General features: G+C 37.6%; 1 protein-coding gene across 1 annotated transcript in view; it reads left to right on the forward strand.

Annotated features, from left to right (window-relative positions):
* The window catches only part of SUCLA2 (succinate-CoA ligase ADP-forming subunit beta), a 41,926-nt gene extending 31,413 nt beyond the window's left edge, over positions 1 to 10,513 (forward strand). Inside the window, exons 7-11 of the mRNA XM_074960860.1 lie at positions 330 to 491; positions 580 to 722; positions 7,244 to 7,364; positions 7,813 to 7,901; positions 9,689 to 10,513. Coding sequence (XP_074816961.1) covers positions 330 to 491; positions 580 to 722; positions 7,244 to 7,364; positions 7,813 to 7,901; positions 9,689 to 9,763 — 590 coding nt within the window. The 3' untranslated portion in view covers positions 9,764 to 10,513. The remainder of the gene's footprint in view (positions 1 to 329; positions 492 to 579; positions 723 to 7,243; positions 7,365 to 7,812; positions 7,902 to 9,688) is intronic.
* The last annotated feature ends 5,755 nt before the right edge of the window (positions 10,514 to 16,268 follow it).

A 16,268-nucleotide genomic window follows, 5' to 3' on the forward strand; every position in this document is an offset into this window, starting at 1 on the left:
AGGCATAATTGGAACAATTTACCAAGGGTCATGTTGGATTCTCTACTACTGGCAATTTTAAAATCCAGATAGGATATTTTCTATAATATGTGCTCTAGAAATTATTTTAGGGAAGTTCTGTGGTCTGTATTATACAGAAGGCCAGACTAGATGATCACAATGTTCCCTTCTGGCCTTGGAATTTATGGAATGAAGGCTTCATGAGTTAGCATGTAAGCCCAAAACGAATTATTTGGTGCTCTGATATACAATAGAATAAGTATTTCAGAGTATTTGACTTTTTCAAAGATAAAGGCATTAAACAATTTTTTGTTTGTTTGTTTCCCAAGTGATGTGTATGGACGCAAAGATAAACTTTGATAGCAATGCATACTATCGTCAGCAGAAAATCTTTGATATGCAGGACTGGACACAGGAGGATGAGAGAGACAAGGATGCAGCTAAAGCAGACCTCAACTACATAGGACTAGATGGAAACATAGGCTGTCTAGGTACGTATGTTCTACATAATAGATGTTTAGATGCCTTTGATGTACTTACTGGTAATGGAGTTCTTAAATGTAACTATTTTTCTTACAGTGAATGGTGCTGGTTTAGCTATGGCCACAATGGATATAATTAAACTTCACGGAGGCACTCCAGCAAATTTCCTTGATGTTGGAGGTGGTGCTACAGTACATCAAGTAACTGAAGCCTTTAAACTTATTACTTCAGATAAAAAGGTAAAACAAGGATTAGTATTTCAAAGTTCTGCACTGTTGAATAATTATTTTAAAACGTAAGACAATGCATAGTATGTATTTTATGTTTTCACTAGTAGACGTGGTTTTTAAAGGTGCGCTACGAAGAGGGGAGAACTGTGCTGTCTTTGCTACTTTATGATGTGCCTGAAAAACATGTTAAAGTTTTTTCTACGTTTCTTACTTGTCAGGATATCAGTCTTCAGTCCTTCAGGAAAGGAGAACTGAAGTAGGAAGTCTCTCAGCCCTCAGTTGAAGGGACAAGCATGAGAAAAGGCTCTGTGGGAGATTCAAATACTCAAAATGTCTGTCAATTGCACAGTTGTGATGTAATTCCCAGTAGCTCTCTACTTTTTCCTAAGCAGTTAACTGACAAAATTAGTAGAGGATACCTAACACTTGTAATGTATCTGAGAGGAGGGGAGGAACCAGAAGAAGCAAACCCTGTTCTGAAGAAAATATTCAATTTTTTTATATTTATTAAAAGGAGGCTACCAAACACCCTTCTTTGCAGGTCACTTTTTTAGTTGGAATTAAAAATACTCCTTTTAAAAATAAAAGTAGAATTTTCTAATAGGATTAGTATGAAAAAAAGGGAATAAATAAAGTAACACTTTCCTGTGTAATTTGAAGTTAGGTTAAAGATAGTAGCAAATTAAATGGAAACAGTTATTCTCGAGGAACTGACCAGAGTCATTTAGATGCAATATAAACATAGAGAAGATACACTGTTACATGTATTCAGAATAAATAGTAAATAACTTACCTTTTAATTATCTTTGCACCTTCAGTTCTGGTGTACTTTTTTTAAGCACTAATACACTTAGCAGACTCAAATGAACAACACAGTAACTTGATCCACAGTTTTAAAAATCGCGTCTGTAGTACTGTAAGCAAGTACAGAGGTGCCATTATTACCCTTTTAAAAATCCTTAAAGCTGTTTAACTGTCCTTGCTGAATAAACTAAGTGATTTCAAACCAGGCTATCTTATTTTACACTAGATAATTTTGGTATTGCTAAAGAAATTCTGCTTTATTTGTACTTAGATCAGTGGCCAGCTAGGCTAATAAGAGGTTTCTTAGAATGTCCGAAGCACGTGCTTTCCTTGTTTGAAAACGAATTTGAAACTGAAATGTTGGTATCAGGTTAGACTCTTGTCCATCTCTGACTTAGGTACCAAACCTGCAACTAGATTCGTGCGGGTGCACGTGTGTGTGCATTCAGATCCAGTTACAGGATTCCAGACTTGTACATAAACTTTAAGATTCTAAGGTGCTATTTGGTAACATAGTAACATTGTAAGATAAAATTATTTTGATAACTTGCCTGGAAGGATACGAATGTCCCAGTACTATTTTGAAGAGCTCCAGGATCTTTGTACCTGTGTTGGAATAATATATACATTTTATTTGAACATTTAATTAAAAATTAACTGAGTATAATTTTGGGCAATAGGAGGAAGAACTCTAGAGCTGCCCTAATGACATACATTTACTGATGGATAGGAGTAATACCACGAAGGAAAGCTGAGTTTATGTGGTACTCTGCACTAACAACGCTTCACTTTAAGTTTGAGGCCTTCACCCACCCGCTTCTGCTCACATTTTCTCCCCAATCATCCAGCGAAGATTTTAAAAAGGTCACACTTTTTTTCCTCTTCCCATCCCTCTCCTCCCAAACTTCTTTCCCTGAACCCCCAATCCTGTTTTTTCCTCCTGAATTAAATCATTCCCTCAGTGTACTCAATTTCAAAGCACATCACAAAGCAATATTGCCCATGAGTACTCATCAGTATGCTTTTGGAGTATTTCATCTCTTCCTGCAGAATGGAGGAGAGCTTGAAGTGAGTCACTAGTGCAATTCTGGTTTTACCTATGAAGTACCCCTTTGACTTTGTATTTATCAGTCACGCTGACAAATAGAACTTGGTATCCATGGTATCACTGCTTGCTTGTATTCCACCTCCATTGATGGTTAAGTCTGCAGCAAAAAGGGCAGGCTGGCAGATACAATGGATGTAAGCTGTGGTTCTATAGAACAGTGGGGTACTTAGCAGGTGAAGGGAGAGATTAATACAGTTACGAACAATACCATATTTAACCCATTATCTTTTGTAGAATGCTGAGTGAAGAAGAAATCAGATAGGTAGTGACAGTTGTGCAGCTGGAGGGTTGTGGGTGATGAGAAGTGAGTGATTCCAGAGGGATGGAGGTTCATGGGAGCTGGGAAAAAGGTAGGAGATGTGTCCTTTGGGCAATAGATGAGATGGATAGGAAGCAGAGGGGCAGAGGCTGATGGTAGGAAACAGAGAGATGACTAATACAGTTCTATGTGCTGCTTGAGTTGGCTGTGAGTTAGTAGGGGAGGAGATGCTGAGCTAGCTGTGGAGAGATGAGAGCTTAGTGAACACCACTGCCCAGTGTAAAGCAGAATTTAAAATCTTAAAATGATTGAATGCATTGAGAAAAAGTACAGAAAACGTGACCTGATGAATCATGTACACAGATGAGCATGCTTGCTGTATGATTTGCCTGGGATCCAGCATCTGTGAAGGGATTGTTGTACTTGTCTCATTCAAGCGTTTGGGGAATGCCTCCAGTCTTTTCTGTAGGTAGAAAACTCCCTTAAGATCAGCACAAGGCTAGCCCAAAATGCTGTGAAGAAGAGCTTCTGGAAATAGCCTGAGTTGGCTTCAGCTACTGAATAGAAAGACACTGCTTCCCTCTGGGCCCAGTGTTGAGACATTGTCATTCTATAAAGCCATGGGCTTCACTGCAGGCAGTGTGCCTGATATCAGTGGTACTGAGCTCCAGCTCACTGGATGACATTTTACCTCTCCAGAAGAAGGATCAGCAGGAAGTACAGAGAGCCATTTGCTTGCCTGGCATTCTGCCGTTCTGAAGCCTGAACTCCACGTAGCTCCACCTCAAAGCCTCTAGTGTCCTCTCCCTATAGATTCAAGACTGGGAGACTGAACTGATGTCGTGTTTGAGGACATATGCAGATTGATCCTTCTAATCTTGAAGACCATAGTATTTCTTTTGATTCTTGCTGCAGACCTTGCTTTGAGAAATGTCAGAGCTCTTATTGCAATCAAAGCACTCCTTGTGCATCATGCTCTCATGTGCACTGACTTGGCTCATTTGGTTCATGAGGTATTGGCATTCACACTGATTTCCCTGCTGCCTTATGCACTGAAGGTCTTAGCACAGCAATTGTTGAAATCTTCTGAAGCACTGTTGATGCTCTGGTCTTTCCCATCGCTTAGTATTGGTTGCCTGCGGTGAGAGCAGGACAGTGATCCAGTTAATCCCTTCCCTGTCCACCCTTATCAAATTTCTGCAGATGGGCCTTGTACCGTAGCCTGAAGGCCATTGAATTCTGGCTCTACTGGACTAGGTGAGGGTGCCTATCAACTTGTCACCAGTTCGTGTGTTTATATCTAGGCCCAGCTGGCATGAGCATCTCAGCTGAGCTCAGCTGCTTTGGCAAACACTTCAGTCTATTACAATAAAACCTACTGATTTAAATATGTTTTAGAAGTCAGGTTATTTTATTGGAAGTTTAAGCCTTGAGACAGATGGTTGGAAACTTAAGTTTTAAGTAAATCTTTATTAAAAATCTGATTTTAAACATCTTTTTTTATTCACACTGAAATTTTGTGGAGACTGAGTCAGATATAGAACCCAGGAGTCCTGAATCCCGGCCCGCATGCTCTAACCAAACAACCATGCTTCCTATCTGCTTGCTTTCCAGCCAGGCTTCCTACACCCTTCTGTAGAACCTCAACCTTCTGATTTTTCACCACCCCCCTCCTTAATCCTTTTTTTATTCCACAGTGTACCAACACAAAGGCATGGCCTACCTGGTAGCTACAGAAATGATCAAATCACTCCCTCAAACATGTTATAGCTGTGTTGGTCCCAGGATATTAGAGAGACAAGGTGGGTGAGGTAATACCTGTTGTTGGACAAACTTCTGTTGGAGAGAGAAGCTTTCGAGCCACAGAGGGCTCTTCTTCAAGATCTCGTCAGAAGAGCTCTGTGTGGCTCAAAAGCTTCTCTTGTTCTCTCTCCCTAACAGAAGTTGGTCCAATAACAGACGTTACCTCACCCCCCTTGTCTTCCTCGGAGACATGCAGTCAAGTTCTGAAAGTACTTTTTAACCTCACAGTCCTTTAGCCTTGGGCTCTTTGCCATCTAGGCTTGTTTGAGGGGAGAAGATCATAACTTTTTCCTTTTGACTAAAATAATTTAAAACGGTTTCCATAAACTTGACTTTGTTTAAAGGGAGCTAAAATGCTGAAGAACTACTTTTTAAAATGTGGTTCTTCTTTGTTCTAAAGTCAGTTTGTTTGCCTGTTTGGTTGCTTTACCTGCCACCTGTATATTGTGTTAAAGCATACTTGCCAGTGCTGAAGACTTCAGTATGGTAGCTGCTGTATCCCTTATCTAGGAAAGTAAAAGAATGAACATTGCAATATGCTGAAGTATTTGAAAATGACTTGCTTATGTTAGAGAACTTATTTTAACCCTCTCTCTCTACTGAGTGGGCATTTTTTCCTGGTGTATTGGTCATTTGCAGTAGCTTCATACAGACTGTATAATAGAGCTCAAGAAGAATGTGTCATTTTCCTGTGCCCTACCCCTTTTACTCGTAATTTAACTTCTAACATTAAATGTAGTCTGCAAAGACATGATGGTAAAGCTAATGACCTTCAGTCTAAAAAAGCATGCTCATTCTCTCTTCTAATGTAGGTCCTTCAACAGAGTTCATCTTACAGGTGACACACCAAAGTATTAGTTTGGGGAATACTTCTAGCAGGATTGTCTTAAACTGGAAGGCCAAACTGTTGGCAAATGGAACAGTTATGACATAGATTTTAGTAGCTGAGGTTTAATCTCTTTGAATAAAAGTACGTGCTTTCCCCAGAAAATTGGTTGAGCAAGACTATCAGGAAAAGTTATGGTGCAGTCATTTTTACGTTCTTGTTATAGATCAAAATGTTTCTTTTTGGTTCGCATCTTATTTCAGTTAACTTCTTACAAATCAGGTTGTTTTTTCTTTACAAAGGGAATGGTTATTCGTGCTTGCTAGTCTTGGTGTCTTAAATGGCAAATATAAAACCTTTCCAAAACCAAAAATAAATCACGGAACATCTTTGAAGCTTAAGTGGCAAACATCATTCTGGGATGTATTAGCAGGAGTGTTGTAAGCAAGACACGAAGTAATTCTTCCACTCTACTCCATGCTGGTTAGGCCTCAGCTGGAGTATTGTGTCCAGTTCTGGGTGGTACATTTAAGGAAAGATGTGGACAAATTGGAGAAAGTCCAGAGGACAGAAACAAAAATGATTAAAGGTCAGGAAAACCAGGACTTATGAGGGAAGATTGGAAAAATTGGGTTTATTTAGTCTGGAAAAGAGAAGACTTAGCCCTGGTCTACACTAGGCGGGGGAGTCTATGTAAGGTACGCAATTTCAGCTATGGGAATAGTGTAGCTGAAGTCGACGTACCTAGATCGACTTACCATGGCGTCTTCACGGTGGTGAGTCGACTGCTGCTGCTCCCCTGTCAACTCCACTTGCTCCTCCCGCAGCGCTGGAGTTCCAGAGTCGACGGGAGAGCACTCGGGATCGATCGCTACCTGCCGATTTGGCAGATAGTGTAGACCTACCCTGAGAGGAGATATCATAAGTTTTCAAGTACATAAAAGGTTACAAGGAGGGAGAAAAATTGCTCTCCTTAACCTCTGAGGATAGGACAAGAAGTAATGGGTTTAAATTGCAGCAAGGGTAGTTTAGGTTGGACTTTAGGAAAATCTGCCTGTTCGTGTGGTTAAGCATTGGAATAAATTGCCCAGGGAGGTTGTAGAATCTCCATCAATGGAGATTTTTAAGAACAGGTTAGACAGACACCTGTCAGGGATGGTCTAGATAATACTTAGTCCTGCAATGAGTGCAGGGGACTGGAGTATGACCTCTCAAGGTCCTTTCCAGTCCTATGATTCTATACCCTGCAATAATTGTCTTGCTGTACAGTAGAACCATGTTTATCCGACTCACCGTATAAACTTAACAGTGCCCACTTCTTGACCAGTGCGCAATCTCTTATGTTGGCCACTAGATGGCGCTGCAGCCTCACACTGTCCCATACTCCAGATTAGCTGAATTTTTTATTATCTGTTCTGGACCCAGTCCCAATGAAATCCAATAAAAAGGATTCTGATGTACTTTATTTTAGAGATTAGTAACTTGTCTGCTGAATTCATATAGAATATGAATGAAGGCTTTCTTAAACAATCTGGTTAGCATTGAATTTCTAGAGCTTGAATTTTTAGAACTGATTTGTTGCCCATCTGAGTTGGATGAATCCCTTTATCTGATGTGATGGTCTATTTTGCTGCGTGTTAAAATTCTTCATAATAATCTAATAGGATGGTGGACTTGATGTGTGTTCTATCATTAAATGTATAACCCTACATGCTGCTTTCTGTATGTAGGTACTGGCTATTCTGGTGAATATTTTTGGAGGCATTATGAGGTGTGATGTTATTGCACAAGGAATCATTATGGCAGTAAAGGATTTGGACCTAAAAATACCTATTGTTGTACGGTTACAAGGTGAGCACTCTTCACTACTGTGTAAATCTAAGTATTTGGATTTATTTATACTTATGTATACTAATAATAGCGATCACCGTGTTTAGCAGTTCACTTAATGTATAGCAAAATTGCTTGTAAACAAGAATATTTTGTAAAGAGAAATATATATTAACATCTAAAATCCAGTGTTTTTCTTGATAACTCTATTCAATATTTACTACTTACCATATTGATTTTTTTGGTAACTGTTTAGTTGATATTTTAGAACAGCAAATCTAACTTGCTGCGACTATAAAAGCCTTCTAGTGTATACTGTACTTATCTCAATTTTGAGATGTCTTGGTAGATCTGTCCGGGAAAACCTGATCATCACCAGCTCACACTGTCTCTGATTGAAGCTGGTAGTTAGTAGGTCATTATTTCATTCAGTACTGAATTCTGTTTAACACTACTTCTCTTTCTTCAGGTACACGAGTTGATGATGCCAAAGCTTTAATAACAGCTAGTGGCCTCAAAATCCTTGCCTGTGATGACTTGGATGAAGCTGCTAAAATGGTGAGCAAGAAAGAGCTTTTTGCATAACTCTTCATAACAGATGCTATGCTTTAACATGAAGTCTTAGTAAAGTTGTATCTTCCCCCAGTCAACTTAAAACTGTAGTCTAGGATAAAATATTTGAAGCCTTGAAGATGACTGACACTATGTATCCAAAGTATTTCACAAAGCTGTAAGTAACTGGTAGGGTGGTGACTTTGTAGGCAGAATCTATTTTACCCCAAACTGGGAACCTGCTCTATATTGCTAGAGAGAAGTATTGACTAGATTATTACTTTTTTTTTTTAATAAAAGAGCCAACAGATCTTTAACTTTGTAGATGGGCAGAAGGGACCTCAAGTTAAAATCTCATCTGAAAGGGTGCACTTCTAATGGTGCACCCCTCCTTGGTAGTGTACTTTTAGGTCAACACTTGTAGTAGTTCAAGGCCAAGATAAGTATTTGAACTCCCTAATAAGCAAGGGTGCTATCAGTGTATAATCTGAATCATTTGTAGTGTTTGCTCCTGGGGTTGAACTCTCCAGAACAAGCTGCGTTCAGTGAAAGAACCTGCTCACCCTGATCCGCAAAACTCTGAGTTTAAGGGCACAGTGAAAATCCTATTAAGCTGATGGAGCCCTTGGTTGATCATTAGAATGCTTTTGCAGCAGAGAATTTGGGTTTTAGACCTATATTGCATTTGTATAAGGTGCCCACCATCTAAAATTACTGGTACTGTTTTATAAATGAAGAAATCAGTCTGTCAACATTAACATGACCCAAATTAATTTTTGTTCATTTAAAATTATATTCTATATACCAAAATCACTTTAAAAAGTACTAGTAGTTTAAAAATAACATACATTTCTCCAGAGAATATTTACTCGTGTTAAAAAAAAAAAAAAAATACCCTGAGGCCCCAGTTGGATTGAGGCTTATTGTTCTGAGCACTGTATAAATGTATATAAAAAAATAAGGGTTTGGCTACACTTGAAAGTTAACATGGATTCAGGTAGGCCATTAATTTTAAAGAGCAATGTGTGAGCATTCTCTTGTTCTGGAATGGGAGTGGCTTGTTCCTGTTTAGTTTAACCCACTTTCAACGTGACTTAAACTAAACAGGAAGTGGCTTGTTCCTGAATAAGAATGTCCACACATGCAACTTTCAGGTACAACTCTTCATAGACAAGTCCTAACTCTCTGTAGAGCTTTGTTTTAAGACATGATGCAGCAAGTAGGTGTAAAAACAAATGGAAGAGGGAAAATGAGGGTGACAGTAATAGGATCACATGATTATGTAGATTACTTATGCACAATTTTCTGGTTTTATAAAGTTATGAACAAACAACATCATTAACATCTCTTAGTAATCCATGCTGGCCACCTGGCATCTAAGCTAGACAAATGTGAACTAGAAATAAGGTGCATATTTTAACAATGAGGGTGATTAACAATTGGAACAACTTAAGAGTTGTGGTGAATTCTCCATCACAGGAAACTTCTTAAATCCAGAATCTTAACTCTTTTTTTCTAAAAGAGATGCTCTAGTTCAACCAAAGGTATTGGACTTGAAGCAGAAATTAAATTCGGGTAAGTCCTATAGTGTGTGTCATGCATACTACATGATCACAATGGTCTCTTCTGGCCTTTAAATCTATGAATCTGTTTTTTTCTTATGGCAAGCTCTTTCTGACATCACTACGTAACATAGACTGTCTAGTCGAACTCCTAAAGTTTAGTAATGTTATTTGTTAAACTGTTAATATTTCTTTAATTATCTTTAACTTTATTTCCTTTTTCCCTCCCAGGTTGTGAAACTTTCAGAAATAGTGACCTTAGCAAAGCAAGCTCAAGTGGATGTTAAGTTTCAGTTGCCAATCTGATCTGAGATGTCATGGAAGTGTCTAATGTGTTATATTCTCTGATATACTGTGTTCTGTGGGTTTTTTTCTCTTTTTGTGTGTGGAGATTTTAATTGCTTGACAGGCGCACAAACTTTAAAGCACCTGGTCTTTAATGTTAATATTAAAAATGGTCAGAGTTCATGTAAAAGTGTCTGTATTGCTGACATGTAGACTTTTAGTTGCAGTCCCAGCCCTCCAGCTTTTGGTGCAGAATGTCACTTGCAATATAATCATTCATTATTGTCAAAAACAAAGTTTTTTTGTTGGAAAATAGATTCTTCTGAATAAAATCTGAAGTTACTTTAGTTATATATTCATATTAGCTTCAGTAAAGATAAATATGGTGACTAGACTTTCTAGCATTGATAATGTGGATGAATGTATTGAAATGGTCTTTTTTTATCAGAGACCTTTAATCTGCAGTATAATGAATGGATTTGAGCATACCAGTCATAATGCATAAATAGTGCGTTTGAATAAACCCAGCAACTTTCTAGAAGTGCTTTGCCGATTTGACCTGTTAAATATCGGGACAAGGTAACAATCACTACAAAATATACTGTAGCACTTAAGTCTTCATGGTTTCTGGTGCTTATTAAAAAGCATCATGTAGTTTTGTATATGAACAATAAAGCATATTTCCTAAAGTGTGGCAGACTTGTCATACAGAGAACTAGAATGTCAATTATAAGTTAATAAAATCTCTCCCAAGAGATCAGTATTACATTTTTCCTTTGTCCACTTTGATTAATAAGTCGCATAGTTAAGTGAGCCTATGAAGGAATTGGTAGGGTTTAAACCAACAGGTGAAGAGGTTTTGTGAGTAAATCTGTAAAACAGCATGTCTGTTCTGGCACTTCATGAATTGCATTGCAGCATATAAACTTATGGGAACTTGATATGTGATACAACGATGCTTTCATATTGTCTTGTGTACTGTATTATACCAGAAGTGAGGATACAGATCTTTCCAGTCTGGCTTCTCTGTAAGGAAAGGCGCTATAATAGGAAGACACTGGAAAGCATCTGTGTTATGAGAAATGCAACACAAACTAACCAATGGGATATCTTGTTGTATTCCATTTTGCTTACCTTGCAGCATTTTTCAGTTTTAAGTGACAAAAAAAGCTAAAGGAATTCAGTCAAATATCATAATTCTTTTGCCTTTGGTGCTAACACACATTAAATTGACATTTAAAAAAAATCTAATTTACTTTTAACCAGTTCGTTTGTTTTTTTTGTTTTAACTTGTCATATCTGGTATAATGACAAGTTAAGTTAGTATCTAGGTACCTTCACTTGCTGGTTCTTTAGTACATTGACAGTGGTGTTGGGTTCACTGTCTGTCTGGAAGCTTTTTATTAGTTTTTATTACAATAGAGTCCAGAAGCCCTCATTGGGATTGTGTCCCCTTTGTGCTCGGTGATGCACAAATTCACTTGTGCTACTGTTAGATATGTCACTGCATTTTAAATACACTCCACTTTGTGGTGCATATAAACACTTAAAAAAAAAAAAAAAAGCCCTTAAAATGAATTACATTTGTGTGGTGTGGGTTGGATGTTACATCATTAACTTTGCTCCTGATACATGTGTGTGCTTGGGGGTGGTGGTAGTGGATTTCACAAAAGGAACTTCCATAACCTCAGAGCTAAGACACTGGTGGGGGAGGGTGAGAGGTCAGAAGGGGAAGGGAGTAAATGAGGTGTAGAAAAATTTACAGAAAATTGTATCTTTGGGGGCAGGGATGGGATTTGACATGTCAAATGAACAGCAGAGGGTTAAAAACTCTGCCGTGAAATCCACTGGAAAAAGTGGTTAAAATAGGTTGTATTTTAATAGGTTTGTGAATTAAAATGTGAAAGATTTGATTTTAATTGCTTGACAGCCAGAGTTTAAAAAAATTAATTGTGATTAATTGTGCTGTTACACAATAAGAGAGTACCTTTTATTTAAATATTTTTTGATGCTTTCTACGTTTTCAAATATATTGATTTAAATTCCAATACAGAATACAAAGTATACAATGCTCAGTTTATATTTATTTTTTATTACAAATATTTGCACTGTAAAAAACTATAGTATTTTTCAATCCCGCATTGCAAGTACTGTAGTGCAATCTCTTTATTATGAAAGTTGAACTTATAAATGTAGAATTATGTACAAAAATAACGGCATTCAAAAACAAAACAATGTAAAACTGTAGAGCCTACAAGTCCACTCAGTCCTACTTCTTGTTCAGCCAGTCACTCAGACAAACAAGTGTGTTCACATTTGCAAGAGATAATGATGCTCGCTTCTTGTTTACAATGTCATCTGAAAGTCAAAACAGGCATTCGCATGGCACTGTTATATCAGGCGTCGCAAGATATTTACGTGCGAAATGCTCTGAAGATTCATATGTCCCTTCGTGTTTCAACCCCCATTCCAGAGGACGTGTCCATGCTGATGACTGGTTCTGATCAATAACGATCCAGAGTAGTGTAGACCGATGCATGTTCATTTTCATTATCTGAGTCAGATGCCACCAGCAGATGGTTGATTTTCTTTTTTGGTGGTTCGGGTTCTATAGTTTCCGCATCAGAGTGTTGCTCTTTTAAGACTTCTGAAAGCATGCTCCACTCCTTGTCCCTCTCAGATTTTGGAAGACATTTCAGATTCTTAAACCTTGAGTTGAGTGCTGTAGCATCTTTAGAAATCTCACATTGGCGGCATCTTTGCATTTTGTCAAATCTGCAGTGAAAGTGTTCTTAAAACGAACAACATGTGCTGGATCATCATGCAAGACTGCTATAACATTAAATATATGGCAGAATGCGGGTAAAACAGAGCAGGAGACATACAATTCTCCCCCAAAAGAGTTCAGTCACAAATTTAATGAATACATTATTTTTTTTAACGAGTGTCATCAGCATGGAAGCACGTCCTCTGGAATGGTGACCAAATCATGAAGGGGCATACAAATGTTTAGCATATGTCACACGTAAATCCCTTGCAATGCCGGCTACAAAAGTGTCATGCAAACACCTGTTCTCATTTTCAGGTGACATTGTAAATAAGCGGGCAGTATTATATCCCATAAATGTAAACAAACTTGTTTGTCTTAGTGATTGGCTGAACAAAAAGTAGGACTGGGTGGACTTGTAGGATCTGAAGTTTTACATTGTTTTGTTTGAGTGCAGTTATGTAACCAAAAAAAAATCTACATTTGTAAGTTGCACTTTTATGGTAGTGAATGCATTACAATACTTGCCTGAGGTGAACTGAAAAATACTATTTCTTATTTTTACAGTGCAAATATTTGTAATAAAAAGTGAGCACTGTATATTTTGTATTCTGTTGTAATTGAAATCAATATATTCGAAAATGTAGAGAAACATCCAAAAAATTTCAATTTGTATTCTATTGTTTAACAGTGCAATTAAAGCTGCAATTAATCACAATTTTTTATCACAATTAATTTTATTGAGCTAATCGCTTGTTAACTGTGATTAACCAACAGTCCTACTCTAAACTTGAATTAGTGTGCTTATAACTTGAAAAGTGATTAAAAATATGTTAGGGAGGTCTCAATAGACTTCTATATCAAATGTCTTCAATTTATAAGTGTTTCTGGTCAGCCTTGTACACTCAGGTTTAGTTTGTGTGCTTTTTCTCAAAATTGCAACAACAAAAGTTCTTCAGGGCAAATTAGATCCTTTGGTAAAAACCTGTGTAGCCCCACTGCCATCAAAGGATTTACACAGCTCACTGGTTTGACTTTATTACATTTCTGTTGATGCACAAAAAGTGACAGAATCCAGCTCACTATTAGCTAGTAGAGCTAACAGAACTAAAAAGCAACAAATATCTGCCACTAAAATCAGATACAACTAAATACCTGATAAAACTGTTCCCCATGTTTAAGGTATCACTTTTTTTGGTAAGTTTTTTTTAAAGTAAAACTGCACTTTAAAATGAAGAGGTGAAAGTGGAGGGCAGAAATACTTTGACATGGTCAAATGTGATATGCTAAAATTGGGAAACCATGCAAATGCTTTGGAATACAGCGGTCATGGATCTTAGTCTCAAGGTGGGTGAGGTATGTTTTTTTTTTTTTATTGGACCGACTTCTGTTGGTGAGAGAGACAAGCTTTTGAGCTTACACAGAGCTCTTCAGCTTGAAAGCTTCTCTCTCTCACCAACAGAAGTTGGTCCAATAAAAGGTATGACCTCACCCATCTTGTCTCTTTAATATCCTGGGTCCAACATGGCTATAACACTGCATGAATCTGGCTACCAGACAACCAGAGCTTAATTTCAGTTATTCATGGCAATTATAAATATTTAAACATAGTTAAAATCTATGAGGGGAGTAATATATGTCAGCACTTTGTCAAAAGATATTTATGTAACCATTAAAATATTAGCAAACCCAGGTGACTTATTACACATTTTTAGTTGGTAATCTTGATTCACAAGTAGATTGACTTCAGGTGGAGTATAAAGGTCCTTTTACCATTAAAAGAATGTGGAAGTCTTGAATCAGGAATATCTGCATGAAAACTGCAGTGGAGACGTGGAAGTGACAAAGCTATAAGAGGAGAGCTGCATACAAATATTTGACCACACATTTGAAAAACAGAGGTGAGAGCCATGTCAGTGGTGGGTTTTGTTTTTTTTAAATAGTGATATGTACTGAGAATGTCAGACAATTCTTTTAAGTCACTTCAGTATTGTCAGGCTTGCAGCTTTATAATCATATGTTGTAATTTACTATTGTAAAAAATTGTGAACTTTAGATTTTTTTTTTTGGATGCATACTAATTGCTATTTAAATAGCACCAGCAGCATGCGATGGCATGTAAAGTACGTGGAAAACGTAGCAATGTGGTATTTGGTTCATTTAACAAGGTACTAGGACTTCATGGTATACTTCAGTTTGGTGTATTGAGTTGTGATCCTTTTAGTTTATTTTGCAGAGAGTCTAAATTTTGCTGCAAGAGAAATATTTCCTCTCTACTCCATGCTAAACATGGAATTGGTAGTTTTATATGCAGTTTCCTAGGTTACATAGCCTATGTGAGTCTGTCTGGGAGGCTGGCAGAGGTCAATATTGCAGTAAAGAAGAGGGTAAGAAGGAGTTGTAACTTTAAATGTAAAGATGAATAAAAAACCCTTGACTTCAAAAAACTTCAGATGGAGTTTGTGTAGTCCCATCTATAAATTTAGTACAGAGGAATATGAAACATACAAACATGATTACATATTAGAAGCTCCTTATGTGGAAGTAAAAGAAGCTTATACTAGAATGCATAGGTTGTCTTCTCATGAAATCTGCACAATGTGCTGAGTTTTGCAGCTGTCGAAATGCATCTTAAAGGCAAGTGGCTTTTGTAAGAGCTATGAAAGCATTGTACGCTAGGAACTTAGAAAAAATATTAATCAAATGAAAACATCTCAGCTGTGTTACGTCCCACAAAGCATCTACCACTGACTAAAGAACTCCAATTTAAGTATACTGCTAATTTATTATTGGCAAGTAGTACTACTGGGAAGCCAGTGACTTAAAAGGGTGAATTTTGTGCACTGTAGATTTTAAGTAAAATCAGATGTTTTATGAAGACCACCCAAAATATCTGGCATCTACCATGCCAATTGTGGCATTGTCTGAAATAGGTTTTACTCTCCCATTTTGACTCTGGTGTATCTATGTTGATAGAAGCCTGCTGTTGACTTCCTACAAGCAGTACAAAAATATGTCTTCATACAGGATACATTAATTTTTTTAATAGTACCAGCCAGACAAGTGTGCTTTTATATAAGAGGAATTCATACAAAGAGTATTACTTAAATACAGATGAAGACAGATCATTAAATCTTTGGCGAAACTAGTTTTTATGTTATGGAAATCCCTGGAACTGCTCATGAAAAGGTGGCTGAAATGAGATGCTGAGGAAGCTGTGAAAAAAGCTGGAGCAGAAGCGTTTGCTAAATGTCAGATTATAAATAGACTTATTACTTTTATGTGGGGAGATGCTATATAGACTTTCCCTTAAGCACTGTTTGGGGAGCAGGTGCTATGCTCCCTGGAGTTAGAGAGGTGATTAAAAATTCCTCTTTCAGAAGTGTATTAGCAAGATGTTTGAGTGTAGTTTAGTAGATGAAAGATCAGTCTTGTATGTAGTGGGAGTTAAGTTCAAGGTACTGAGTGGAGAATTTTAAGTCCCATCAGTCAAAATAGCAAGCTGTTCTGTGTAAAGAAAGGTACACGTAGGACTGGGAGAGCAGGGGTTCAGCCATCCCCAAACCTTTTATTCTGGAACATTTTTTACTCTGCTGCCTGATCAAAGTAGGGATCAAAAGAAAGAAGACACTTGGTCATGTTTCCCCAAGAAGTATTTGGGGGATGGGGTGGGTACATGATCATATGAACCGTCCAGGCCCCACTAATGAGAGGAAAAATCCAACCTCCTCCACTACTCCTGCTTGAATGGCAGACTAT

This window comes from Natator depressus, chromosome 1, assembly GCF_965152275.1.
Source record: "Natator depressus isolate rNatDep1 chromosome 1, rNatDep2.hap1, whole genome shotgun sequence".
Lineage (NCBI taxonomy): Eukaryota > Metazoa > Chordata > Testudines > Cheloniidae > Natator > Natator depressus.